The sequence below is a fragment of the Monodon monoceros genome, unplaced genomic scaffold, assembly GCF_005190385.1.
Source record: "Monodon monoceros isolate NGI ecotype Baffin Bay Population unplaced genomic scaffold, NGI_Narwhal_1 Super_Scaffold_21, whole genome shotgun sequence".
Taxonomy (NCBI): Eukaryota; Metazoa; Chordata; class Mammalia; order Artiodactyla; family Monodontidae; genus Monodon; species Monodon monoceros.
This window is the reverse complement of record NW_021703778.1, coordinates 173,952,411-173,978,987: the sequence shown is the minus strand read 5'-3', so window position 1 is coordinate 173,978,987 and position 26,577 is coordinate 173,952,411. Positions and strand designations below refer to the sequence as shown.

Sequence of the window (26,577 nt, the reverse complement as noted above, 5' to 3'; positions counted from 1 at the left end):
AGGCGAAGTCTTAACCACTGGACCGCCAGGGAAGTCCCTATTCTGTATTTCCATATATCCTCTCGCCTCTGCCTAGGCCTTTAGAAATATCTGAACAACCTCCACCTAATGTCGACAGCGGTCCTCTCGATGATGAAATTGTGGGCGAGATTTTTAAACTTTATTGTTGGATTGCTGAATAGTGAGCAAGTGTTCTTGTAAAGCCAATGAACTCATTTTTTTCAACCGGCAACACTGGGCAGTGACTGTCTGTGGCCCTCAGTAGGGCACGAACTACACACACCTCCCAGGCGCCCTGCCAGCCCTTGGGGGTGGGGGGGGTGGGGCGTGCCCTGTGGGCTGGGCTGGGGGGCTCCCCTTTCTGCCTGGGGTGTCCAGAGTGGCCTCTGCTCCTGCTCTGAGCCCACCTGATCCACGAGAACAGGCGGGGGCTAGGGTACAAGGGAGACCACACAGGAGGGTGGCCGTCCTCTCTGCCACAGGAGAACCTAAGCAGACCCCCGGCCCGGGGGTGTCACTGTGAGTCTGGGGAGGTGCATTGCTCCTCCTAGACTTCAGGAAGGGACCTCCCGGTTGGGAAGCAGAGTAAAGGGACACTGCAGTGTCCACTGTCAGCAGTGACTGGGGGCAGTGTCCTAACCGGAGTGGTGCTGTCTGACCTGTCTGCTGGGTGACACCCTCCTCTCATCCGGGTTTCCAGGCCCCCTTAGACCCTCCTCTCTTCCAGGGGCTCCCAGCTGGGTCACTGGTGACGTTGGGACCCGGTCATTCTCAGCTGGGGGCGGGGGGCGGGGCGGCGTCCTCTACTCTTGGGATGTTGCGCAGGCCCCAGCCTCCAGCCACTCGATGCCAGAGTGCCCCTCCCTCCGACATGTCACATCTTCACCCCAAACCTGTGGCCGTGCTGGGTTACGCGGCAAGGGGGGAGTTGAGGTTGCTAACCAGGTGGCCTTAAAATGCTATCCTGGGGTGTCCAGGCGGCCCATCATCACAGGGTCCTTAAAAGTGGAGGACGAGGTGCTGTGCTGCTGGCTTTGGAGATGGAGGACGGGGCCCCGAGCCAAGGCGTGCAGGCGTCCTGAGGAGCTGGAGAAGGCTGGAGCCCCCGCAGGAAGGCTGCCCTGCCCACGCCCTCGTCTCAGCCCAGCGAGACCCGTTTCAGACTCCTACAGAACTTAACGTCCATGGATTTGTGTGGAGACACTAAGTCTGCGGAAACTTGTTAGGGCAGCGATAGGAAGCCAACGCACCCAGGGTGACAACGAAACCGTCTCCGGCACTGCCACCCGTCCCGGGGCTCCATGCCTTACTGGAGCAGGCCACGGGCTCCACCAGGGGAGGCCCGCGACTTCTGCTGCTGTGGTGGTCCCAGAGGGGGAGACCTGGTGCAGAGGAGAGGCCCTGAGACCACTCGCAGGACAGAGGGCTGGCCAGCCCAGCATCCTGGACCCATCCCATCCGACTGCAGCCTCATGAGACACCCTAAGTGAGACCAAGAGACCTGGCAGGGTGAGCCCAGTGAGGCCCTGGCCATGAAGTCCTTTAAGGCCGCTTGGGGCAGAGAACTCCACAGCACTTGTCACCTCTATCGTAACTGTTGGCACTTTAGCATGGGAGGGGGTCCTCCTGGCCAGCATGGAGCCTGGCCCAGAGCAGGTTCTGGCCTTTGACACCTATCCGCACTTCACCAGGGTCCCTGAGGAGGAGGGGGAGGGAGTCGTGGTGTCCCCCAGGGCCCAGCCTACCCTCACGTCCACCCTTCTCCCCCACGTCTTAGGACACCTCCCCCAGCCCCAGCCTCCACCCCACATCCCTGCGGCCCACCACTAACCCTAGGGGTCTAGGGATCCTGAGAAAGGCACAGGCCTGGAACAAGATTACACTCAGGGGACCCCAGAGAGAACGGGGTGGGGGCCTAGCTGCATGATCTTGGAAGGCTTCCTGGAGGAGGGGCCTGAGCTGAGGCCAGGATGGGCAGGTGGGGTCACAGCACCTCAGCAGCTGGCTCTGGGAGGGAGGCAGAAACCCGGGCGTTGCCCTCACCCTGGGCCTGGGGGTGGGGGTTGATTACCTCATCCTGCCCAAAGCCCCCCTCCCTCACGGCCACCCACACACGCTGCCCCCAGTCAGCCCCTGAGTGTCAGTCACCAAGTCCAGGGGATGGCACCGCACCTGCTGCCCTCCTTCCACCCCGCCCCCCCACGGGCTGGGAGCCTATCATCACCTCCCTTCTTCCCCTCCTCCCACTTCCTCTTCCCCTCCAGCTTGGTCTCCCCAAAATGCAGCCCCATGTTACCCGCAGCCCAGAACCCACCCACCCACCCCTCAACCTCGGGGCACAGGCAGACACCGTGGCAGGCCAGGGCCAGCTCCTCGCAGCTGCCCCACCCTGCCTTCTCAGGCCCTGTTCCGCTACAAGCTCCCTGTGCAGAGACGGGTGGCATCACCTCCTCCAGGAAGCCTCCCTCTGTGTTGGGAACCTCCTTGGCTCCCGCAGGCTCTGGGCTTCTCCCCATCACGGCATCACCCCCGAGTTACACGTGCCCCTGGGGGCCTCCTGGAGAGGCAGTGCTCCTGGGCTGGGCAGGCACCAGTACCAAGCAGTTCATGACCAGAACCTCACCGCTCCCGGAAGATCACTGGTCCCACCTCACTGCCCCCTGCAGGCAGGCACCCAGCTCCCCAAGGGGCTAGGCTCCCCAGCCCAGACCCCTTCCACCCAGGCCAGCTAAGGGGCTGTCCATGAACCAGGCCCCGAAGGGCGGACTGCCAAGGCCTCACACCCCTCCCAGGGCGCCCACAGTGGCCTGTCCCCCGGATGACGGCCCCTGGGGGGCGTGGGCAGCCTTTCCTGGCAGCCCTGAGGGCCATCTTGGAGGGCCACTCTGCTCTGTCCCTCAGGCCCCGCCAGGTGGCCTCTTGGAGATTGGGCTGGGGCAAGTCACCCCAACTGGAGGTGGTCTCCAAGGCCTCAGGGGTGAGTGTTCTGAGGAGAGGGCAGCCAGACGTCCTCCCAGGCCTGTTTTCTCATCCCTGGGCTGGTCATGACTGTCTGGTGGGCACTGGGGAGGGCGCAGGGGCCGTGCGCCCCAGACCTGGCAGGCCGCCTCCCCAGAACCCACAGGAAAGGCACCGAAGACGGACACGCAGGGCTGAGTCGTCTATTAGGAGGGCGGCGACCTCGAGGCCTGGGCCTCCAGAGTCACGTTGTGCCAGAAAGGCGCGCTCCGGACCAGGAAGGCTTGGAAGGCGCTGCTGGACTCGGCGGACCTCGGTGGATGGAGGAAGAGCACGTCCTTGTCCTCGTCCTGGGACACCAGCTGGGCCACGATCTGCGCGAGGTCCTGCGTGGACGGCGGGGTCAGGGGGCGGGGCGAGCAGGGCGGGGCGGGGCAGGACCGAACCCTCGGCGCACCCCGCCCCGCGCACCCTGTAGGAGAGGGTCGCCCCGGCGAGGCCCGGCCTCTCGCCGCCACCCAGCACGGCCAGCCTCCAGCGCTCGTCTGTGCTGACGTTCCAGCGGCGGCTCGGGGGCCTGCTCCCCTGCGGCTCGCACACCTGCGGGGACAGGGCAGGGGTCCGCGCCGGCCGCGCCTGGGGGTCCCGCACCCGCCTCGCGGAGGGGGACGCTTCCAAAGTGCTGTGTGCTCAGCCTCCCCAGTGCCGGCGGGCAGGCAGGTCCTCAGCCTCTGGTCCTGGGGCCTTCCGTGGCCGTGCCCGGCGGCTCGGCCCCTGGGCACCCCGGCCGGCACCTGCCTTGCCTTCCCATGCACGGGTCGGCCCCCTGGATGCTGGGGGCCATTACCGCGGAGGTCGTGGCCCTCCGGCTGCTGCCCGGTCCTGGCCGGGCAGAACTGGCCCACACTCTGGGGAGGCCCCAGAACAGGCCGCCAGACTGCGGCCGCCTCAAGAAAGGCGGACCCAAAGGTCAACCTCCTCCCCAGGCCCCTCTAAAATGACCATAAAGAGGCGTAGGGTGGAAAATATCGCTCAGGTGTCCATAGGGACACAGGAACAGGCAGTGAGGCACGGGTGTTAGAGGGCTGTCGGCAGAGGCTGGAAAGCGGTTACTAACTGGGAAAGACCAGAAGTGCGCTGCACCCCTGCAGGAACCCTCCCCCCAGGGAGAACTTCCCAGGCAGGCTGTCCGTGAAAGACCCTCAGAGCCTCTCCTGCTCTGCCCAGCCAGGGAGCCATCCCATTGCCTCCCTGGGGGAAGCCAGGAGGTCACCCTCTGGAGTGCCATGGGGGGCAGGGAAGGGTGCCATGCTAAAAATAAAGAGAGGATTAAGACAAACTCAGTCTCCATTCCTCAAAAAATTAAAAATAGAACTACCATATGATCCAACAATCCCACTTCTGGGTATACATCCAAAGGAATTGAAAGCAAGTCTCAGAGAGATATTTCTGTACTCATGCTCATAGCGGCATTATGCACCGTAGCCAAAAAGTGGCTGCGACCCAAACGTCCATCAACGGGTGAATGAATAAGCCTAATGTGGTCCGTCCACACAATGGAATATTATCCAGCCTTAAAAAGGAAGGACATTCTGGCACAGGCTGCAGTATGTGTAGTGAAACGAGCCAGTCACAGAAAACACAAATATTGTTTAGTCCAGGGATCCCCGGCTCCCCCCACCCCCGCCACAGGCTGCACAGCAGGAGGCGAGCGAGCGGAGCTTCATCCGCCCCTCCCCATCGCTCTCATTACTGCCTGAACCATGCCCCCCACGGCCCCCCCGTCGGTGGAGAAATTGTCTTCCATGAAACCGGTACCTGCACCAAAAAGGTTGGGGACCGCTGTTTTAGCCCACTCATACGAGTTACCTAGGGCCATCAGATCCGTAGAGTCAGAACATGGAATGATGGCTGCCAGGGCTGGGCGAGGGCGAGGTGCTGCTTCGGGTTTGCAAGATGGAAAAGTTCTGGAGATGGGTTCACAACGATGCAAATATACTTAACACTACTGAACCGTACACTTCAAAATGGTTAGGATGCCCCCCCCCCAAAAAAAGTGGGTACTTGGACCCAGAAACATGAACAGAAGGAAGATGGTGTGAGAAGACGGCTGTCTACAAGTCAAGGAGAGAGGCCTGGAAGAGACCCTTCCCTCGCAGCCCGCAGAGGGAACCAGCCCTGCTGACACTTTGATTTTGAGCTTCTTGCCTCCAGACTGTTTAAGACAAAGAAAGTGAAGCCCCCAGCCCCTCTTCCCACTCTGCATGAAGAACGGTGGCAGCCTGGCTAAGCTCCCCTTCTGCGCAGGAGAGGGGAGGGGTCCTTTCTGGGGAGAAAGGCCAGCCCCAGAGAAGAGGCCTACAGACACCAAGAGAGGGGGGTGCCCAATGCGGAGCAGCCCAAACCTGCCTGATCACCCCACAAAGAGCGTGACCGCTGGTGAGGCGGCCCCTGGCACACGGAGCCTTCAGCCAGCCCTGCGTGCCCCACTCTTCAGTGTAGACCAAGAGCGGCCCCGCCCCCAACCTGAGAACGTCTCCAGTGTGAAACACAGAGGCCAAACCACCGACCTGGGCAGAAGGAACTCAGAGGACAGGGGGCTGTTACAGGGAGCAGAAGGAAGCCGGCCACCTCCCCCTGTAACTGTTGTTCTCCTGGATCCAATGTACCTATGAAACAAGAAGAGGATGACGTGAAGAAGGGCTGTTCAGAGAACGGGGATGAGCTCTTTCGAGTTAAAAATGTGACGTCAGAATTTAAACTTCTATAGCAGGTGCTGGGGTAGGCTGTTGACCCTAGTTCGTCACTCCCTTCCTGTAATCGAATCCTGCGCCGACCCTTTAACATGTGACGTCATGCCGGTTCCCACTAGAGTATATTTTCCTGCCTCACTGATGCTGGGCAGGTCCACAGGATGCTGACAGAGCACATGCATTCCCAGTGTAGTCTGAGTGGGCCTCCTGAGATTCTGTGTCCACCCGAGCACAGGCTTCCCTGGGAAGACCTCTGAGGGTAAGCGGCATGGAAGACACACAACCTGCGAACAGAAAAACAAAAGTTTGCTGTTGTGAATCATGGAAATTTTGGAGTTGTTTGTCACAGGGCATCGTTACAGCAAATGCTAATAATAGAAGGACGGGCAGCAAAGCCCAAAAAGGCAAGGTAACAAAGTATGAGAAAATGGGAGTCAATCACATGGGCCCACATCCAACTAACAGAGTTTCCAGAAAGAGAGTCAATCACACAGGCCCAACATCCAACTAACAGAGTTTCCAGAAAGAGAGTCAATCACACGGGCCCACATCCAACTAACAGAGTTTCCAGAAAGAGAGTCAATCGCACGGGCCCACATCCAACTAACACAGAGTTTCCAGAAAGAGAGTCAATCGCACGGGCCCACATCCAACTAACAGAGTTTCCAGAAAGAGAGTCAATCACACGGGCCACATCCAACTAACAGAGCTTCCAGAAAGAGAGTCAATCGCACGGGCCCACATCCAACTAACACAGAGTTTCCAGAAAGAGAGTCAATCTCACGGGCCCACATCCAACTAACAGAGTTTCCAGAAAGAGAGTCAATCACACGGGCCACATCCAACTAACAGAGTTTCCAGAAAGAGAGTCAATCGCACGGGCCCAACATCCAACTAACAGAGTTTCCAGAAAGAGACAGAGCAGAGAAGATGAACACACACACGCGCACACACGCCACGAAGGGAACAAGGCTCCAGATTGAAGGGGCTCACACAGGACCGAGAAAGGGAACAGACTGGCACCAGAGGACAGTGTGGTGATATTTCAGAACCAGGGCAGGAGGAGAAACAGCCTGACTTCCAGAGACTAAAAAGCAGGGCACGTGCAAAGGAGGAGAAGTCCGCAGGGTCCAGGGCACCAAGCAGCCCCACTGCAAGGTGGAAGCAATGCAACAACGGCCTAAAATCCTGAAAGAAAATTATTTGCCACCGAGAATTTTCACCCAACCAAAGTATCGCTCAAGTGTGCAGGCAGAATAAAGATATGTTCAGAACTTTAAAGTCTCAGGAAATTGAGTATCTTCAGGGCCTTCTGAGGAGCTGCGAGATGAGGGGCTTCAGCAGACAAGGGGGGAGCCGGCAGGAGGGACGCCCAGGGCCCAGGAACTGGGGTCCCAACCAGGAGCGGCAGGGAGGGTCCCTGGATGAGGCAGGTACAGGGTGGCACAGAGGCAGGGGCGGTGGAACCCCCAGACCTGAGGGGTCGGGTCGTTTGTGAGCCGAGTGTCACAGTTCCTCTGGAAAGTTTGGGAAAGAATCGATAATCAGTGCACAGAAAATGAAGAAGAAGGGGCAGGAGGGCGCGATTATTACCTCCAGGGAAAAAGAGAAGCGGTGGGAGAAGGGTAACCTCGTCACTTTGAGGGAAACTTCCCCACATTCAGCTGTCGGCAGGCTTCCAGGGGGTCACTGGGGAGCAGACATTCGCAGCAGATTGAGGTAAAAGGATGAGCCTACTCAGGGTCCGGGGAGGGGGAGGTGTCTTCGGGGCAGGTGCGGCCCGCAGTCCCTGTGGGGGGAGCCGGCAGATGCGGGCAGCTGGGCCATGACCCGCGGGGCCAGGCAGGGCTGCTGTTCTCAATTATGTGCCCGCAAGTGGTAATAAAACTGGCACAAAATTTTACAAACAGCAGATTGAAGCAATTAAGTAGAGTGACCTAACAGAGAGCACGCACAGGGGACCCACATTCTCACCAGCAAGAGGAACCATCGTGCACATTGGCTGGGCTCCAGGCCACGGGCAGAACAGACTCCCCCGTGGGCCCAACTGGAAACCAGAACAAGGTGCTCCTGTGGGCGCAGATGGGGGAGTGGAAGGGAAACCCAGTCCCCGGGAGGGGCCAGGGAGGACTCCCACCAGCCAAGAGGGTGGCCAAAGCTGCCCTCTGAAGACACGCGATAGCTTTAAACGCTGGAAAATTAGAAAACAGCCCTGGAACGAGGCACAAAGCAAACAATTCAAGAAGCTAGGAAAACAACAACAAAAGCAGTTCACGGAAAGTTTAAAGACAGAATCAGGAAAGGCTGGTGAATAAATTAAAGTGGAAAAACAGTGGGCAATGATCACAAACTGGTTCTTTGCAAAACCAGTAAAACAGAGCTACTGCTTCCCTTGTGTCCTCCCCAACTCCACACAGATCTGTCTTTATCATGTTTTTTCCTTTTTTAATTTTAGTTTTATTAGAGCATACTTGATTTACGATGTTGTGTTAGTTTCAGGTGCACAGCAAAGTGAGTCAGTTATACATATATTCATTCTTTTTCATCTAGGTTATCACAGGAGATTGAGTAGAGCTCCCTGTGCTCTACAGCAGGTCCTTGATTGTTATCTACCTTGTATATAGTCGTGTGTGTATGTTCACCCCAAGCTCCTGACTTATCCCTCCCGCCAACACGTTTCCCCTTTGCTAACCATATAAATGAACTTATTTACAAAACAGAAACAGAGTTACAGATATTGAAAACAGAAACAATCTTCCTGGAGCACCAATCACTTCCTTGTTCAAAACCATTCACTGGCCTCTCCCTGGAGTTCTTTGCCCACTTGCCATGTCATCCCCCTCTTGGGCCCTCATCAGGCTAACTTCTACTCATCCTTTAAGACTCTGGAAGCACTTCTTTGCTCTCCACTCTGCTGCTAGGCTCTACCAGACAGCCCCACTATCCCATCCCCTTTGTATGTGTGTACTGTAGCACTCACTGCCTTAATTGTAACTGTGCCTGCCTCCCTAACCAGGCTGAGGACTTCCTGGGAACAGAGGTATATTTTAACCCAGTCACCTAGCAGAACTCCTAGCCCATACTAGCTACTTAGAAACTTTAATCAATTCATGCTTTCTCTGGGTCCAGAAATGTCATTGATCTAAAGCAGAACACAGTCATGACCGAGCCACCTAAATCTGTTCAGTGAAGCAAAGTAGAGGTGGGCTGAGATGCAAGCCCAGTGCCCCAGACAGATGCCAGAGTCTTTGTTGGACACTGGTTTCCGCATGTGGCAAATACTAAGTTGGGTCAAGCTGACGCTAACAAACTGAGGCAGAGCCATTCTGACAGCCATTTCTGTTTCCAAGTGAACACTGCATACAGGAGATGCTACATTAAGGTAATTATTTTACACAAAATGCAATCAATTTCCCTGTGTTGCTTTCGCTCCAGCAAATGATTTTGCATAAAGCAAAGTTTAATGTTTTGGCCTGGCTAAGAGGCTTTATCTTGGATGGAAAAAGAAGTGCTTCGGAAACCTTGCCAGAAATTTCCAAATATCACTGAGTCTTCAAATATCGCACTACGCTGATCAGTTTTTGTTGACTTCCACATACAGCATTGACTCAATTCCTTTGCAAATCACTCCATTCTTTGGACCTCATTTTCTCCATCTGCTAGTGTTGGAGGGTCTCCTGCGGAGGCGGGGTGCGCTGTGTCTCACCGTGAGGACGAGGACACTGGCAGTGGAAGCCCCGGGGAGCACTCCCTAGCGTGAGCCCTCCGAGTCCGCCGTTAGCCCCGCCAAACAGCCCCCAAAATTGTCATTTTTGCCAATCTTTTCACATTTAGCACCCATTTCGTTTCTCCTTTATGAACTGTAAGTCCATAGACTTAACACACTTTTCTGCTCAGTTTTAAAAACTGTTTTCTCTTTGCTATTAAGCATCTCTTCAGATTCCGGTTGGTAAACATTTGTATGTTCTAATATATTCGAAGTATTTTCTTCCAGAGTGTCCTGTAACACTTTTGTGTCTTTGATTGTACTAGCCTTTAAAAACAGCAGTCAGATTTGTCAGGATTTTCCTTTATGGATTTGGCCTAAAATGGGCATTTCCCACTCGGATTCTAAACACTGCTACATTCTCCCTGTGCTTCTGTGGTTTGGTTTTAATGTTTAGCGCGTGTGTGGGCGTGTGTGTGTGTGTGTGTGTGTGTGTGTGTGTGTGATGAGTGGTGGGGATCTACTTTACGATCTTCTAAATGGATAGCCAATCACCCCAATACCATTCATTGAAAAGTCTGTTTCTCACTGCTCTGCAGAATCTCGGAAATTAAATTCCCAGATTTAAACCAGGGTCCATTTCTGGACTGTTTGTGCAGGTCATAAGTCTCCTTGCCAACTTCTGCCCCAGGGCCACACAACATGCACTGCTCAGAGCAGGCAAGGGAGGCCCTGCTCTTCTTTTTTAAAACTCTTGCCTGGGGACTTCCCTGGCGGTCCACTGGGTAAGACTCCACGCTCCCAGCGCAGGGGGCCTGGGTTCAATCCCTGGTCAGGGAACTAGATCCCACATGCCGCAACTAATGATCCCGCGTGCCGCAACGAAGATCCCGAGTGCCACAACTAAGACCCGGCACAGCCTAAATAAATAAATATTTAAACAAACAAACAAACAAACAAAAAACTCTTGCATGGCTTCTTTGGCAAGTAAAAAATTAAAAAATCTCTAGTTTTTCAAATTATGTTGTCACTCTGCAGTAATACACTGTCTTCTTTTGCCCTCACTGCAGGGGTACCCCGCCTGCTGCTCCATTCCCTGGAGAGCGCCCACCAGGCCGCCTTGCTGTGTGTGGAGGGGCGTCCACCCGCCCTGACCCCAGAGCCCACGGGACGCTGGTGGCAGCTGAGCACCGCTGAACTAATGCCAGGCTGTTGACAGTATGCCTCCTCCCACTTGTGGGAATATTCCACCCTTCTCTCCGCACCCTTCCATGTGCGTGTCGAGGGGCTGTGTGGTTTGCAACCCACTCTGACAACAGCTGCCTTTAACCCGAGTTAACCGACAGTGCTAATTCCCCTTCTGCCGCGTCTCCTGCTTTGTTGGTCTTGCCTATTTTAGGGTCTTTCTCTGTCTTCCTCTTCTGGCTCGATCAGGTGCTGTTTCTAGCCCACTTCCCCTCCACTTGTTCAGAGGCAGTTCTCTTCCTAGTCTTGTCGTGTAATCAAAACCCAGCAAGCCCACCTGAGCCTGAGGTTGACAACCATCTCCACCGGCTTCTTAACCAGTGCCGGGGATCTAGAACACTGACTCGCCAGCCACTCGAGGGGACCACAATCTCCAGCCTTCTTCAAGCTTCCGGACGACTGCAGCTCTGACTGGCGTCTTGGAATAACCTCACGAGAGACCCCGAGCCAGAGCCACACAGCTAAGCAGCTCCCAAACTCCTGACCTATAGAAACTGGGACAAAAATATTTATTATTGTTCTGAGCTGCTGAAATCTGGAGACTTTTGTTATGCACTAACAGATAACTAATACACTACCAGAAACGCTGTGTACCTTTAAGATAACATTTTCAAGATTCATGAAAAACATTTTTTTTTTCTAATTAGGATTGCTGTGAATTATTTATTTTGGGAAAATCTGGCAGGTTTAAAACACTAAATCTTCCCACCCAATAATATGATACAACTTTCCCCTTAGGAATTCTCTGCCATTTGTCACATTTTATAGCGTTCTTCACATAGGCATCAAACGAGACACAGTTATTTCTAGGACATCGTAGTTCCTGTTGCTAAAGTGAATGGATCCTTTTTGCTACTACATTTCCTGGTTGGTTATTTTTAGTGCATTGGAAACTATTAAGTTTTGAATGGTGATCATATATCCAACCTTCCTCTTTCATTAGTGGTCTTTTAATTGTCCTGCGTGGATTTTCTAGGTAGACAGTATGCTGGCTACACACGGTGACTGCTCCAGGTATGCATGGCTCATTTCATTCTCCTGACTCTGAGCAGGCTCCACGCGCTGTCTCATCGTCATGGCGATGCCCTGCCCGCTGCTTGATGCTTCAGGAAACACATCCACTGTGCGCTCTTGATGCTCCCCTTCGCCATGTTACAGAAGTGTCCATTTCTTCCCACCTTGTTAAGAATCAACAGGTTTTGGTTTTTATTTTTTTAATTTCATTATTTATTTATTTATTTTTGGCTGCCTTGGGTCTTCGTTGTGGTGCGCAGGCTTCTCATTGCGGTGGCTTCTCTTGGTGCGGAGCACGGGCTCTAGGCGTGCAGGCTTCAGTAGTTGTGGCACGAGGACTCAGTAGTTGTGGCTCACGGGCTTAGTTGCTCTGCGGCATGTGGGATCTTCCCGGACCAGGGCTCGAGCCCGTGTCCCCTGCGTCGGCAGGCGGATTCTTAACCACTGCGCCACCAGGGACGTCCCCTCAATGTATGTTCATCGAGCACCTGCGACGTGCCGTGCACCCTCCTGGCGCTGGGGACAGAGCTGTGAGGAGCAGAGGCCCTGCTGTCCTGGACGGGGTGACCCTTCGTGGTCGTGCAGTTTGCTGCTTGGTTCGATTAACCTCCTGCACGTTCAGGACTTTTCGACCTGTGCTTCAGTTAGATGGCGCACCCCTCCTCCCCACGCAGCACTGGTGTCAGGGGGATGCCCTGGGCAGCGTGAACCTCGTCGACGGGGAGGACTTGTTTCTTAGTTACTTGGGGATGCCCACCCAACAAATCCTTCCTTAGGGCAGATCCAGGCCCACTTTAGAATTTCCTTTGTTATCAGTCTCTTCAGGTTTTTGAAAATCAATTTGTAACACGGATTCCGATCATCACAGTTCGGGGTCCTTGCTTTGCTCCTCACGTGGCGAGACCCCACAGCGAAGGCCTCCTGCCGCCTGTGGGCGCTGGCCCTGGGGGCTCGGGTCCCACTGGCCTCAGCTGTGTTTGGGGCACTCCTGGGTCACCCCAGGCGAGGGGAGGGCTGTGCCCACCACGGAGGAGTCCCTGCAGCCAGCCCCCGGGCCTGCACACAAGGCCCCCTCCGTGGAAGGGCTGTCGCACCTTAGCCCGGCCTTAGGCACAGTTTGGCTTAAAACTAATGGTAACCACGTGAGAAAAATGCAAAGGAAAATACATGAAAAAACCCAGGAATCCACTACCCAAAATGAACAATGCCGTACTTGCTTCCGATCTTTTCCCCCAAGAAATAAAACATATTGATATGGTCTCGTGCAAGGCTCCTCTCTCCACCCCCAGTGAGGGAGGTGAGCTGGGAGCCCGGGTTTGCTCCCCGCTTTCCGGTCCTGCCACCAGCAGATGTGGCCACAAACCACGCGAGGCACCAGGCTGGTCTCTGACGCAGGTAACCGGGGCCACGGGGTGCGGAGGGCTCTTCCGCGTGCTTCTCCCTTAACCTGCTTTTGAGACATTTCCCCGTGGACTTGCAGGGGCTAGTCCATCAGCTGTCACTGCTGTGCTGCCCTCACCTGAACCAACAGCCCCGATTACCTCACCACCCCCACTGTGGGGACAGCAGGCTGGACACGTGGGCTCCTGCGGGGCAGCTGGCGTCTCGCCTTCTCCAGGCGCTGCCTGGGGCCGCCCCAGAGCTCCCACCAGCAGGGGTGCTGGCTCTGCGCCCCGCATCTTGGCCAGAACTCTGGCCTCTCATGTTTTTGTCAGTTGAACCTCATTTATGTCCCTGACATCAAATACCTTTTAGTTTTCTTTCTAGACAGTGGGGACTCCCGTTCTGCGAAGGGACTGTGCATTCTGGGGACCATCTGCCTCTCTTGCAGGCATGCGTGTGGTGTGTGTGTGGTGCATGATGTCTGTGGTGTGTGTGTGTGGTGTGTGTGTGTGCGTGTGTAAGGTGCCCCTCTGGGCCTCACACTGGCGCTCTGTCCAGTGTGGGTGTTGGGACATGGATGGGCCTGGGGCTTCCTCAGGAAGGTGACTGGCGTGCACGCTGTTTCCAGTGCAACCTACTGTTCCCGGCTGCCTAGGGTGTCCAGCCCAGACTGGCCCGAGCCCTGCAGGGCCAGCGGCTGGAGCACCAGGCCCAGCGTGGCCTTGCTCCGCCTCTCCCCTGTCCTTCTGGAACTTGTTCTGAAGTGCCCCTCCGGGCCTCTAGCCCTACTTCCGCGCTCACCTGCGATTCATCTAAGCCTCTCGGGGCTGTGTCCTCGGTTAACCCAGGACCAGCCGTGCTCACCAGCCCTTCCTCCGGGGCCAGGCCAGACCCTACTCATTACAGGAAGCTCCACTTCCGGGACCTGGAATTTGTTTTGCCTCGCCCTGTTCCATCAAGGGATCTCTTGTTCCTTCTTTTTTTTCTTCCCTTTTTACATAGTTTTTTTACTGGGATAAAATGCACATAACATAAAATTTACCATTTTGACCATTTTTAAGCGTACAGCTCACTAGCATAAACACATTCACATTGTTGTACGACCATCACCAACACCATCTCCAGAACTTTCCATTTCCCCAAACTGAGACTCTGTCCGCATTAAACTCACTCCCCACCCCTCCTCCAGCCCCTGGCACCCACACTTCTACTTTGTCTCTAAATCTGACCCCTCTAGGGACCTAATGAGTGGACCATATAGTGTCTGTCCTTCTGTGTCTGGCTTATTTCACTCAGCATCATGTCCTCAAGGTCCATCCATGTTGTGTCCTTTCCCTTTTAGGGCGGAGTTATACTCCCATTGTATGTTTTTACCACACTCAGCCGTCAATGAACACTTGGTTCGCTTCTACCTTTTGGCTATTGTGAATGGTGCTACTGCGAGCATGGATCTACGAGTACCTGTTTGCGCCTCTGCCTTGGGTTCTTTGAGATATTTACTCAGAACTGGAATTGCTGGATCATACGATGGATCTACGCTTAATTTTTTGAGGAACCTCCATACTGTTTCCGGTGGTGACTGTGCCATTTACATCCCACCCAGCAGCGCGCCAGAGGTCTGACTTCTCCACACCCTCACCAGCACGTGTTCTTTTTTTTTAAATTATCATTATAGCCACATCCTAATAGGTGTGAAGTGCTATCTCACTGCGGTTTTGACTTGCGTTGCCCTAGAACTAATGTAGTTGAGCATATTTTCATGTACTTGCTGACCATTTGTGGATCTTTGGAGAAGTGTCTATTCAAGTCCTTTGGCCATTTTTGAATCGAGTTATCGGTTTTGTTGCTGTTGTTGAGTTTTAGGAGTTCTCTATATATTAAGGATATTAATCCCTTAGCAGATATGGATTTGCAAATACAGTTGACTCTTGAACAACATGGCTTTGAACCGCATGGGTCTGCTCATACATGGGTTTTTCTCAATAAATGTGTACTAGAGCAGCGGTCCCCAACCTTTTTGGCACCAGGGACCGGTTTCGTGGAAGACAATTTTGCCCTCGGGGTGGGGAGGGGGATGGTTCAGGTAGCAATGCCAGTGATGGGGCGTGGCAGATGAAGCTTCGCTCACTCACCCACTGCTCACTTCCTGCTGTGCGGCCCAGTTCCTAGCAGGCCGCGGACTGGCAGTGGTTAGGGTTACGATGTGGAACTTCAAATACAGAGGGCCAACTATAAAGTTTTACTCAGATTTTTGACTGCTGGGCAGGGGGTCGGTGCCCCAACCCTCAAGTTGTTCAGGAGTCGATTATGCTTTCTCCCATTCCATGTGCTGACTTTTCCCTCTGTTGGCAGTGTCCTTTGATGATCAAAAGTTTTTAATTTTGATGAAGCCCAATTCATCTATTTTTACTTTTGTCGCCTGTGCCATTGGTGTCATATCCAAGACATCATTGCCAAATCCAGCGTCAGGATGTTTCCCCCTGTTTTCTTCTAGGAGTTTTATAGGTTTAGTTCTTACGTCTATGTCTTTGATCCATTCTGAGTTAATTTTTTTACGTGGCATTAGGTAAGAGTCAAACTTCATTCTTTTGCTTGTAGATATCCAGTATTCCCAGCACCGTTTGTTGAAAAGACAGGGAATTCCCTGGCGGTCTAGTGGGTAGGACCCTGTGCTCTCGCTGCCAAGGGCCTGGCTTCGATCCCTGGTCAGGGAACTAAGGTCCCACAAGCCACGTGGCGTGGGCAAAAAAAAACCCCAAAAAACAAAAGAACCGCCTTCTGCCGTTGAACAGTCTTGGCAACCTTGTCAATTATTATTATTTTTTATTTCCGAAATGCAAATATAGTTTATTACAAAAAGTTTATTATATTCATAAATTATAAGAGAAAAAACAATGAAGTCATTTCCGAAGATGTCAAAAGGGGACTTAATATAATTTAACAAGCATTTCTAATTCAATAAAAGTTATTAGCGTATTACAACAAAAAGAATATAAGAGAAACTAAAAGCAACATTAAATTAGATTAACGGTGAAACACTAGCAGCCATTCCATTAAAGTCAGGAAGACAATGATACTCACCATCACTGCTATTTAAATCATGCAGGAAATCAATTTAGTAGGCCCACTAAAAACAATTCTAAAAATATTAGAAGAGACAAACTTTTCACTATTTTCAGATGTTATCATTGTCTTCTAAAAATTTCAAGAAAATGAACTGGGAGAGGACTTCCCTGATGGTCCAGTGGTAAAGAATCCACCTTACAATGCAAGAGACACGGGTTCAATCCCTGGTCAGGGAACTAAGATCCCACATGTTGTGGGGCAACTAAGCCCACGCCACGACTAGAGAGCCTGCGTGCCTCAAATCACAGTGCCCACGTGCTCTGGAACCCGCACACCACAACCACAGAGCCCACGTGCCTTGGAGCCTGCACGCCACAACTAGAGAGAAGCCTGCGTGCCTCAACAAAGAGCCTGTGCACCACAACGAAAGATCCCGCATGCCACAGCTAAGAGACCCAACACAGCCAAAATTAAATAAAATAAATAAATATTAAAAAAAAGGTTAACTTGGTTTTCAAAAAAAAAAAAGAAAATGAGCTGGTAAATTATTAGAAAAATAAGAGTGTAGTATAATAACAAATTAGAAAATAAATATTCTGAAATAAGTAGCTTTCTATATACTGGCAACAGATAGAAATATAACAGAAAAATCCATTCACAGTTGTGACAATAAAGCGGTCAAATATCTAGGAGTAAGTGTAAATTTAAAATAAATGAATAAAATCTATATGAAGAAAACTGTTCAACATTGCTGAAGAACACAGAAGAAAACCTGAACATGTGGAGTGACATACCATGTTCATAGATGAGGAAATTCGATATTGTCAAGATGTCAATTTTCCCCCAAGTAGATTTTTAAATCCAAAGCAATTCCATTAAACATATACTACATTTGAAATAGTGAAAATGTATAATCTACATAAAAGATGAAAATAGTGCAATAAACATTTGTACACCCCTCACCTCAATTTACCAGTTGTTAGCATCTTGCCACCTTTACTTCATCTCAACTACTTTTATTTTCTGAACGTTTCGAATGTAAGTTGCAGACAGCAATGTCACTTTGCCCCTGAATACTTCGACTTGCGTGTCCTGGGAATTAAGGCATTCTGACACAGCCGTACTCATTAGCTGCGCACTTGAGGTTAACCAGAAACAGCGCGCGCCAAACCTTACTATGCACGTGAGCCACCTGGGGGTCTTGTCAACATGCAGATTCTGAGGCAGCGGGTCTGGAGTGATGGCCGAGGTTCCACATTTCTAACGAGTTACCAAATGACGATGATGATGCTGGTCTGGCAGAACACGCTTGGAGTTTCAAGGATCAAATATTGTTCCTTCTATACCCCCTTCCCAGGTTATCACTCCTCTCTCCTCGTCTAAAGAAGGAACCGTTATCTTAAACTTGGTGTACTTTACTCCCGTGCATGTTTTCGTACACTTATTAGATATAGGTACCCCTTAACTACATACAGCATGCTTTCCATATTTTTGAACTTTACATACGGTACCACAATTGAACACATGCTTGGGCAACTTGCTATCTTCATTCAGCGTTATGTGAGGTTTATCCATGTTGATAAATGTAGTTCTGAGCCATTCATTTTAACTTCAACAAATCTTCCCCAAGGAGATATGGCTGGTGGGTAGGCTGGCCGCAGAGAACTCGCAGAAGTGTGGTGATGGAGGAGTTGGTATTTGGAGTTGGACATTAACCAGGCTGCTTCATTTTCCGTTGTGAGGTTGTAATTCACAAACAACCTAGCTTATACAGTTCTGGAGGTGGGAATTCCAACATCAAGGCTCCAGAATATTCGATATCTGGTAAGGGTCTGCTTCCTTGTTCATAGATAGCCATCTTCTTGCTGTGTGTTCATGTGGCAGAAGGGCCCGTGTCAGTTATTTTGACTTTGCTCATGGTGTATATTTTGCCTTGATGGAGGGGGTTTTTTTGTTTGTTTCTCTCACGTGGTTAAATGTATCTCTCTTTGCTTTTATGGCTTCTGGACTTTGAGGCTTGGTTAGAAAGGCTGCCCCTACTCCACGGTTATAAAGGGATCTGCCCAGGGTTTCTTCTCGTACTTTTATGGTTTTATTCTTCTACATTTAAAATGTTGACACATTTGGAGCTCATCCTGGTACTCTGAGAGGTATGGCTACAACTTACTTTCTTCTAGGCAGCTGCACAGTGTCCCAGCGTCAATCAAAAACACCACCTCCTCTCCCCACAGCCACGGATTTGAGGTGCCATCTTCAGCCCACACTAAGTGTCTGCAGGCACGTGGGTCAGTTTCTACATTTCCTATTCCACACTGTGGTTCAGGCATCACATGACAGGACACTATCGCCTTGATAATCGAAGCTTTGTGATATGAATTCATGTGAGAGCTGAACCTATTCTTGCTTATTTTTCTATTTAACCAGTTTGCCAAATTGACAAGGGAAGATGAGCTTTTAGCAATTTTTATCGTTGATGACACTGAGCTGTGAAGCGCCTGGGGAGAACCCTCTGTGCTGGTGAGTCTTCCTCTCCAAGAACATGGTGTCTTACCACCGCCAAGTCTCTTGGTAATGCCCTGGAGTGTTTTAAAGTTTCTCTCAAACAGGTTTGCACTATTTCCTGTTAAGTTTATTCCTGTTGTCAAATGTGCCTTTTTCACTCATTTATCTTCTAGAGTCTGTTTACATCTATAAAGACTACTGATTTCCGAGCAGTTGTCTGCACCCTCTTCCCAAACCCTCTGCTGTGGACGGACTCCAGTCCACTCTCCTGTGCTGGCGGGGCGCAGTCACGTGTCTCCCGTGATGCTGGCGTCACCTCCTCCGCAGTTGCTCACGTTCTCCGCCCCTCTTGCTCGGCTGCGTGGGCCAATGTTTCCAAGATGGCGCAGGTCACCTCGCGGATGGTGACACATCTCCAGCTCTGCTCTGCTCTGCCTGGCACTGTGGTCCTTCTGACTCCTTTTTTTCCAGGTGTTTTGCTCTCCTTCATGACAGAGATCTTCCCCGAATGTCTGGTGCCCTTGGCTGTTAATTCGTCTTTAAAGCGGGGACTGGGGCTTCCCTGGTGGCGCAGTGGTTCAGAATCCTCCTGCCAATGCAGGGGACACAGGTTCGAGCCCTGGTCTGGGAAGATCCCACATGCAACTAAGCCCGTGAGCCACAGCTACTGAGCCCACGTGCCTAGAGTCTGTGCTCCGCAACAAGAGAAGTCACCCCAATGAGAAGTCCGTGCACCGCAACGAAGAGCAGCCCCCGCTCACCACAACTAGAGAAAGCCTGCACGCAGCAACGAAAACCCAACACAGCCAAAAATAAATAAATTTAAAAAAAAGAAAAGAAAAGAAAAATAAAGCAGGGACTGATAGTTGATATCAATGTGGGCAGACTGGGGCTTGGCAGCTGGGGCAGCTTCCTGTTTCTGCGGCCTGAACCATGCAGCTGGGAGCTGACTCTCCAGCTCTGCCCACTCTGTGGCCACCCACTGGAATGTGGTTGCCACCTCCTGTTGGTCGGCCCTCCAGCCCAATTCTGCCCTGTGGGTTTTTGCCTTCCTCAGAGCCCTCTGCAGTCGTTTCGGTGGGACTCCTCAGAAGCAGAAAGGCCCAGGTTTGCCCAGCTTTCTGTGTGAGGCTGCACGTCTGCAGACCCTTGTCAGGGTAGGTCTTCTCAGACCTAGGCCTCAGCCTGAGGTCGCTGCCCTTCTGTGAGCACGTGTCCCCACCATGTGGGGCGCTGGGGCCCTGCAGTGACCACTGCAGATGAGGGCGGCTCTCGTGGGACTCGGGCTGGAAAGGGTAGGGACCAAGGGACTGGTAGGGCCAAGCTGTGCCTGCCGGGCTTGTCCCTGAAAGACGATGCCTCACAAGGCCCAGGTGTGGGGAGACCCCTGGGAAGAGCCTTCCGTGCCGAGGGTGCACCAGGCGGAGACAAAGAGGATGGACGCCCTGCAGGACAGAGAGACAGCAGCCTGGTGCACCCGTCAAGGCCACGGCAAGTGGCTGACATCGCCCAAGGGCTGGCAGCAGTGGAGGGAAGAAGCAGGATGACACCGGAGGAGCGGCCAGGGTGTGGGGGACACTGCAGGGACTCTGTGCCCCCAAGTCAGAAAGCTGGGAGTCTGCGGAGAGGGGTCTGCACCCCTTCCCCACCGCCCCAGAAGCCCCTCTCCTCTGTGCCACGTCCTGCCTCCCAGCCTCATCCCCACACCCCCCTTACCCACAGGGGCCCCCACCTCCCAGAACTGCAAACTTGGCAGGTCGCCCCTGCCCAGGAGCCGCCCGGCCCCTCCATGGGTAGGTGCGCGGTGGGATGGCCCCATGCCCCGGCCCCTCCCGAGGAGTCCTTGCCCCCGACAGGTACACGCTTGTGTGTTCTATGTCCTAGCTGGCCCATCCTGAGATGTCGGCCTCATGGAAGCTGAGGGGCGGCTGGTTTCCGGCAAGGGCACAGCTGGTAGGGCACCTGGAGCCCGCTTTCCTTCTCCGCCACCTTTTCACGTAAACCTTTGACCTCGAGAACACCCACGCAGACGGGTCGAAGCGCACAGCTCCACGGGCTCCACTGAGCCTGGCCTGCCACAGCCCGGATCCTGACGCCCAGGGAACAATACAGAACTCCTGGGGGCGTGGCTTCTGTTGCTTGTGAGGCGCCCCCGGGGCCAGAGCAGCTGTGTCCTGTCCCCTCACCGCTGCACGGGGACCGAGCAGCTGCCCACCCACTGCCCACCCCTCCAGACTGGGGCTGTCTCAAAGCAAAGCCTCCAGAAACATTTTGGCCAGACTCTGGTTGACAGGTCCTCCTGCCGACTGCCCGCCTTCCTGGTCAGCAAGACACCGTCCCTGCTCTGGGGGCACAGCTCCCCCTGACTGGGATCCCTCCGCTCGGTGGTGCCCGGGGTTGGGTTGGCCGGCAGAGGGGCAGAGCCCACAGCTGTGGGGGACAGGAGGGGCCTTGCCCACCTTGGTGCCCACCCAGGGCTCTGGGAAGAGAATGCTGACGCTCTGCATGGCCCCCAACCCAGCACCTGCTTCTTATCAGGCGCTGTTCGGCCCTCCCCCAGCTCGAGAGGCCCCTCTCCACCCACACCTCCCCGGCCAGTCTCCGGGGTTTCCAGAGAGGAGCCCGGGGGCCCAGAGGCCACAGCCCGCTTCAGCTTACCCAGTCCTGAGTCTGCAGCACCTGCCGACTGCTGCTCGGGGCCCCGGGCTGGCCCCAGGCCACCGCTGGGCTTGGTGGAGCCGAGGGCTGCCCGTTCTCTTGGGACGACTGCGACTCTGGCATCTTCCCCAGGAAGGCCTTAAACAAACGCTTCCCGCTGTCCATCTCCAGCCCCTTGGGGGGCTCGCCTGTACCTCTGGGGCTCTGGGGGTAGGTGCCCACGGCTACCTGGGCCCCTCGGGCAGAGGGAGGCCGCGTCAGGATCTGCGGGGCTCATCTTCCAGCCACTGCCCAGACAGTGCTGGGTGGGCCTCAGCCAGGGACACCCAGCAGGGTCGACCCCCTTGGGTGTCCTGGGTCCCCAGCTCCTACAGCCATTCTTCTCCACATGGTCAAGCCAGGTCGGAACAGCTGGGCCGCCACCCTGCCCGGCCTCCTGCAGGCTCCCCCAGGGACGCCCCCTCTCCCACCGCGGCTCCAGCTCCTTGCATGTGCCCCCAGACGGCCCAGGTGCGTCTCCTCAGGACCCTGCCTGCGGGGCGCACTGAAGGCGCGGAACGACCAGACGAGAAAGAAGGGCCCCCCCCAGCTCTCCTCCCGACCCCTGTGACGCCCGACCCCTCACCTCGACGCCCCCGGGCCACACCCCAAGGTCCAGGCTCTGCGCCCCCCGCCCGCACGACCACGCGTGAAGACGCCGCAGCAGACGGCAGCCGGCCCCTCTCCACTCCATGGGGTCTGGGGATGAGGAGTTCGCTGAGGAGTGTCAGGGCAAGGGTCATGGAGACACACGGCGAGCGTCAAAGGGAAGGAACCATGGGAGGTGGCGGCCAGCGGGGGAGGGGCGGGATACACTACGGGTACCGAGGTGGGGGAGACGTGGGGTACACAAGGGGTGCAGGGGTGGGGAAGGGGCGAGGTACACAACCTATGGGAGCGGGGGTGGGGAGGGGCACACTACGAGGACGGGGTAGGGGGTACACTGGGGGGGCGGGGAGGGGCGGGGCACACTACGGGTACGGGGGCGGGCCCATTGTGGTGGGTGGGTCAAAGGGTGGGGCCCACAGCGGTTCTGAAAGGCCCGAGGGGGCGGACTCGAGCCCCACGAACTTCCGCTTCGGCAGGCTCCGCCCTGCCGTTTCCGCTTCCGGCCCGTTTCCGTGCCTGCGTCCTGGTCTCGGTGGTTAGGGGCCGACCGGGGTTCCGCTCGCCACGCGCACCTGGTTCCACTCCGGTGTCCATGGCCCGGGGCTTCATCTCGGGCTCTCGAGGAGTCCCGGCCCCGCGCCGCTCGGAGGGGCTCGCCTCGCAGACGCCCCCGGCCGTCCGCGCCCTGAACCCAGGCCCCCTTGGGTCCCCGCCTCGCGTGGGGGCTCGGAGCGCCGGCCCGCGACGGGCGGGCGGAGCTCGCGCCTGGACGGATGGAGGGGCCGAGGCTGCTCGAGAGGAATCACACAGCAGGCGAGGGAGGGCCTGGGAGTGCTCCCCGCGTTTATTAGTGTCGCATCAGCACCTTAAAATACTCCACGTGGTCACATAACGTGTTTTCCAAAAACGCTATTTACATTAATCCTGTTTTCCATTAAAAAAAAACAAAACAAAACCTAGCAACACGTACATCCTAGAAACCAAACAATGCACAAAGAACTGGACGGGGGGTCTGCAGGAACGCACGGCGGCACCCCTTAGCCTCCCCTGGGGGAGGGACCCCCAAGCCCAGTCCTCAGGCCCCTGCCAAGGACTTATCTTCCTCTCCACCGGAGGACAGGACGGGTCTCGGGAGGGGGGTCAAGGAACAGGTGTAGGGGTCAGGCAACTGGCCTTTGGGAGCAAGTGGCCCGGTCTTGTCATGAGGAACCTGTTCTGGGACAAAGGCCAGTCAGGTCTTCATATCTGGGAGTGAGGACAGGGCAGCAATGCTGGCCCTGGCTGCTCTGATCTGCCTGCCGCTGCACAGAGACCTTTGGTTCTGGGCCCAGAGTCCCTCTCCTTCCGGATCTGCAGCTGTGACACTGACTCGGGACACCGGCCTGCATGCCCTGAGGAGATGGGGACCCAGGGGACCAACACGAGGAGGGAGAAGCAGTGGCCCAGATACAGGGCTGGAGCTCACCTCCACGGGACCTCAGCAAGGGCAGAGCTTGCCCACACCATGCCACCAGGCCCACGAGGAGCCTGGCCTTACCCGAAGGTGGCTGGTGGCTTAACCTTTGAGTCCTAAGGACCACTGGTCACCCAATGGGCTGAGGACCCCTGCTCCTGTCCTGTGGGTCATGGTCTGGGGCCCGTGTTCCTCACATGCCCCCACCGCCCTCCATGTGCTCACGGCTGCACTGGCTCAGTCACAGATGGCTTTGGCTTCTGCATCACCTTCCTCCCAGGGACAAAGTGCTTTTGTATGTATCCTCAGAACAGCTCCATGAGGTAGGCTGGGGAAACATGACCATCCCCGTTTAGCCGATGGGGAAACCGAGGCACCGGCGTGAGCAAAGCCCAGGTCTCCAAGTGAGTTATGGTGGTCGGGGTCATCTGCACGACCTCCTGGGCCCATAAACAGTGTGGCCGGTGGGCCCCGTGGCACTGGACAGAACACAACTGGGCTCTGCAGGCCCAGCGGCACAGGGTGGAGGTGCTGGGTGTCTGCTCCTTGTGGGTACAAGGACACAGGGAGGCGTGAGGAAGACAGCTCACAGTAGGGATGGATGGGACAGCCCCCTTTGGCCCTTCTTCTAAAACTAGCTCTGCAGCTGGAAAGCTAAGTCAAGGGTGTGTCACCTGCACCTCCTTCCTGTTGAGTGTGACCTTTGGAAACTCGAGCAGTAACCAAGGCCCTGAGGCCAGTGGTGGGAACGAGGGGGGAGGCTCAAGGTCCCCAGGCTGCTTCTGAGTGTAGCCGCAGGTAGATGCTGCACAGGCCGCCCAAGGGGTCCTCAGCTCAGCGGCCTGCACCCTCACCCAGGTCCTTCCCAGGGAGGGGCAGGGCCCCTGGTCCAAGGTGATGTCCAAATGCTGTCTGCCAGCTAGGTCCAAGGCCCTCAGCCATGGACACTCGGACCCCGTACAGCCACCTGGGGGAGGTAAGCAGGTAATAAAATAGGCCATTTTCCATCCACTAAGCGGGACCCCTCTGTGCCAGGGGCTGTTGGTGAGACCTGTCCTCCAGAAGAGCGGGAAAGGCCTGCAGCCTGTCTGCGTTTGGCACTGTTTCTGAGCACAGCATGTGTGGCTCTCGGCCCTAGGAAACTGGGCTTACAGCCCCCTGGGTGGGTCACCACGGTCCTACCGCCACAGCTGCCAAGGGGCAGGAGCTGGGGGGCTCTTCCTGTGGAGTGCTGGGGTGCAGGCCTGTGGGGCAGTGGGAGGACTGGCGAGGACCCTGGCCTCAGGCGGAGGGGAGGCTCGCCCCCCTCCGCAGGGACCCAGACCACAAACACCTCCGTCCTGAGGAGCCTGGCCTAGAGGTGGGGCCCCAGCTTCACCCACAGCCCCAACGGGGCTTGGCCCCTATGGTCTGGCCGCCTTGTCTGGGCTCTAACTGGCCACATTAGTGTTTCAGAAGACAAACACCTGGCTGCCTGGCCAAACACCTCCCAGCCAGCAGGGGGGCTGGGGTGGGGGCAGGAGGTGGCAGCTGCGGAAGCCACTGTGCCCACTAAGTTTGGGGCGGGCAGAACTCGCAGAAGCAGAGCGGCGCCGCGGGGACGGCCGGGGGGAGCAGTGGGTGTGGGGGGCTGGGACCCCGGGCAGCGCAGCTGCTCTGCCTCAGCCCTAAGGGGCTGTCGGGGCTTCAGAAGAGCAACGTCTTTTTGGCAGCTACATTGCAACATGTATTTGAAAGCATTAAAAAATCCGTGACTATAAAACCGCCACTGCCCCCTGTGGCTGGAGTTCAGTGGGATCCACGAGTGGGCGGTGCCAGGGCATCTCTTGCCTGGTTGGTGGCTGGGGCCCAGGGCTGGGCTGACTGGCCTGACTGGCCTCTGTTCCGCCCAGGACGCCCCCGACAGAAGGCTGGCCTTTGGCCTCTGGCCACCCAGCTCGGTGCCTGGGCACATAGGCAGCCTGGGGTCGGGGTGGCCGCCTGCCGGACCCTGGCTCCGAGGAAGCAGAGTCCTGGCTTTCAGGAAGGACAGGACGCAAAGGCAAGAACCCTTCTTGTTGGGGGGCTGGGTGGGGGGAGTCCTGAGGCCACAACACACCTTCCACGATTCTCAAGTTCAACACTGTCCGCCTGACCTCCCACCCCTGCCGGAACGTTCTGGTTAAGAAGCAGAACAGTTGTGGGGTCCCGGTGGGGGGCTGCCCCGTTAGTTTCCAGGTAGTGAGCATGTTCATACTTAAGACTGTTTTTCTCTGGGTTTTTAAGGGTCTGTCTCTGCAGTAAACTGAAATGTTAACAGAAAAGCAGCTGGGCCCTCCCGGCGCTCGGCCATCGCAGGGCTGCAGGGCAGGGAGCCGGCGCGGCCCCTTGGCAGGCGGGGCTAAAAGGTGGACTTGGAGTGTCCGAAGATGCAGATGGGGAAGTGCTTGACGTGGGAGGACCACTGGGCCGCCAGCTGGAAGAACTTGACGTCGTTCCACTCCACACCGTCGATGAGGACTGTGGGGGACAAGACCGCCTGACCCACCTGCCCCTCCTCCAGGCCGTGGCACAGAACGAGGCTGGAGGGCCTGACACCCCCGGGGACTCCCAGGCTCCCAGGCGACACTCGCTGGTTCTCAGTGGCCCCATAGGAAGAGGTCTGGGACGGCCCAGCCCACCCTGCTGACCTTCCTGCCAGCTGCCCACCACCGCCCCCACGGCCAACCCCTCCCCGACTTCAGGGGACCTGCTTGTCCACAGCCCCTCTGCCTCAGCAGGGGTCTGCAAACCCAATTTAAAACACTCTCCACTTAAACCAGAAAATCAACAGAGGCAGGCGGACTTGAGCTCATGAAAAAAGAAAAATCTCGAGAGCTCCATATTCTGTTAGTTGCAGAGTATCTTCTATAGAAAGGCTGAGATAAAGCACAAAGGGCTGAGAAAAGCCATTCCACGCACACGAATAGCCTCATCCACGCGTGTTCAAAGCTTAAACTACGCAATATGACTTCATAGCAATATGACTTCATAGCAAACCAAAGCATTCCCTGAGGTGAACTTAGAAAAGCCACCCAGCTCGGCTCTGGTTTACTTCTATATCCTACCCCCCCACACACACACTCCCGCTGGGGGACAGAGAGAGAGACAGAGAGACAGAAAGAGAGACAGAGAGAGAGAGAGAGGGAGGCAGGAGGGAGGCGGGAGGGAGG

At 55.2% G+C, this 26,577-nt stretch overlaps 2 protein-coding genes across 8 annotated transcripts in view; both read right to left on the bottom strand.

Moving 5' to 3' along the window:
• Positions 1-2,345: 2,345 nt before the first annotated feature.
• On the bottom strand, positions 2,346-21,863 carry TEX22 (testis expressed 22). Of its 4 annotated transcripts, XM_029238963.1 has the most exons (4): positions 5,529-5,665; positions 4,828-4,925; positions 3,430-3,558; positions 2,346-3,344 (listed from the first exon to the last, which is right to left on the bottom strand). In XM_029238963.1, exons 2-4 carry the CDS (start codon positions 4,835-4,837, stop codon positions 3,043-3,045), a joined length of 441 nt encoding a protein of 146 aa, XP_029094796.1. In that variant the 5' UTR covers positions 4,838-4,925; positions 5,529-5,665; the 3' UTR covers positions 2,346-3,042. The 4 variants fall into 4 exon arrangements, with proteins under 4 accessions (XP_029094796.1, XP_029094798.1, XP_029094794.1 ...); XM_029238965.1 differs by lacking the exons at positions 4,828-4,925; positions 5,529-5,665 and adding an exon at positions 21,286-21,863; XM_029238961.1 differs by lacking the exon at positions 4,828-4,925 and having other exon boundaries at positions 5,529-8,990.
• Positions 21,864-22,741: 878 nt separating this feature from the next.
• The window catches only part of PACS2 (phosphofurin acidic cluster sorting protein 2), a 63,237-nt gene continuing 59,401 nt past the window's right edge, over positions 22,742-26,577 (bottom strand). For all 4 annotated transcript variants that reach the window (XR_003796010.1, XM_029238942.1, XM_029238944.1 and 1 more), the window contains exon 24: positions 22,742-25,885. Coding sequence is in view for 3 of the 4 variants with exons in the window: in XM_029238942.1 (XP_029094775.1) it covers positions 25,767-25,885 (119 nt within the window). In the remaining variant the exon portion in view is untranslated. The remainder of the gene's footprint in view (positions 25,886-26,577) is intronic.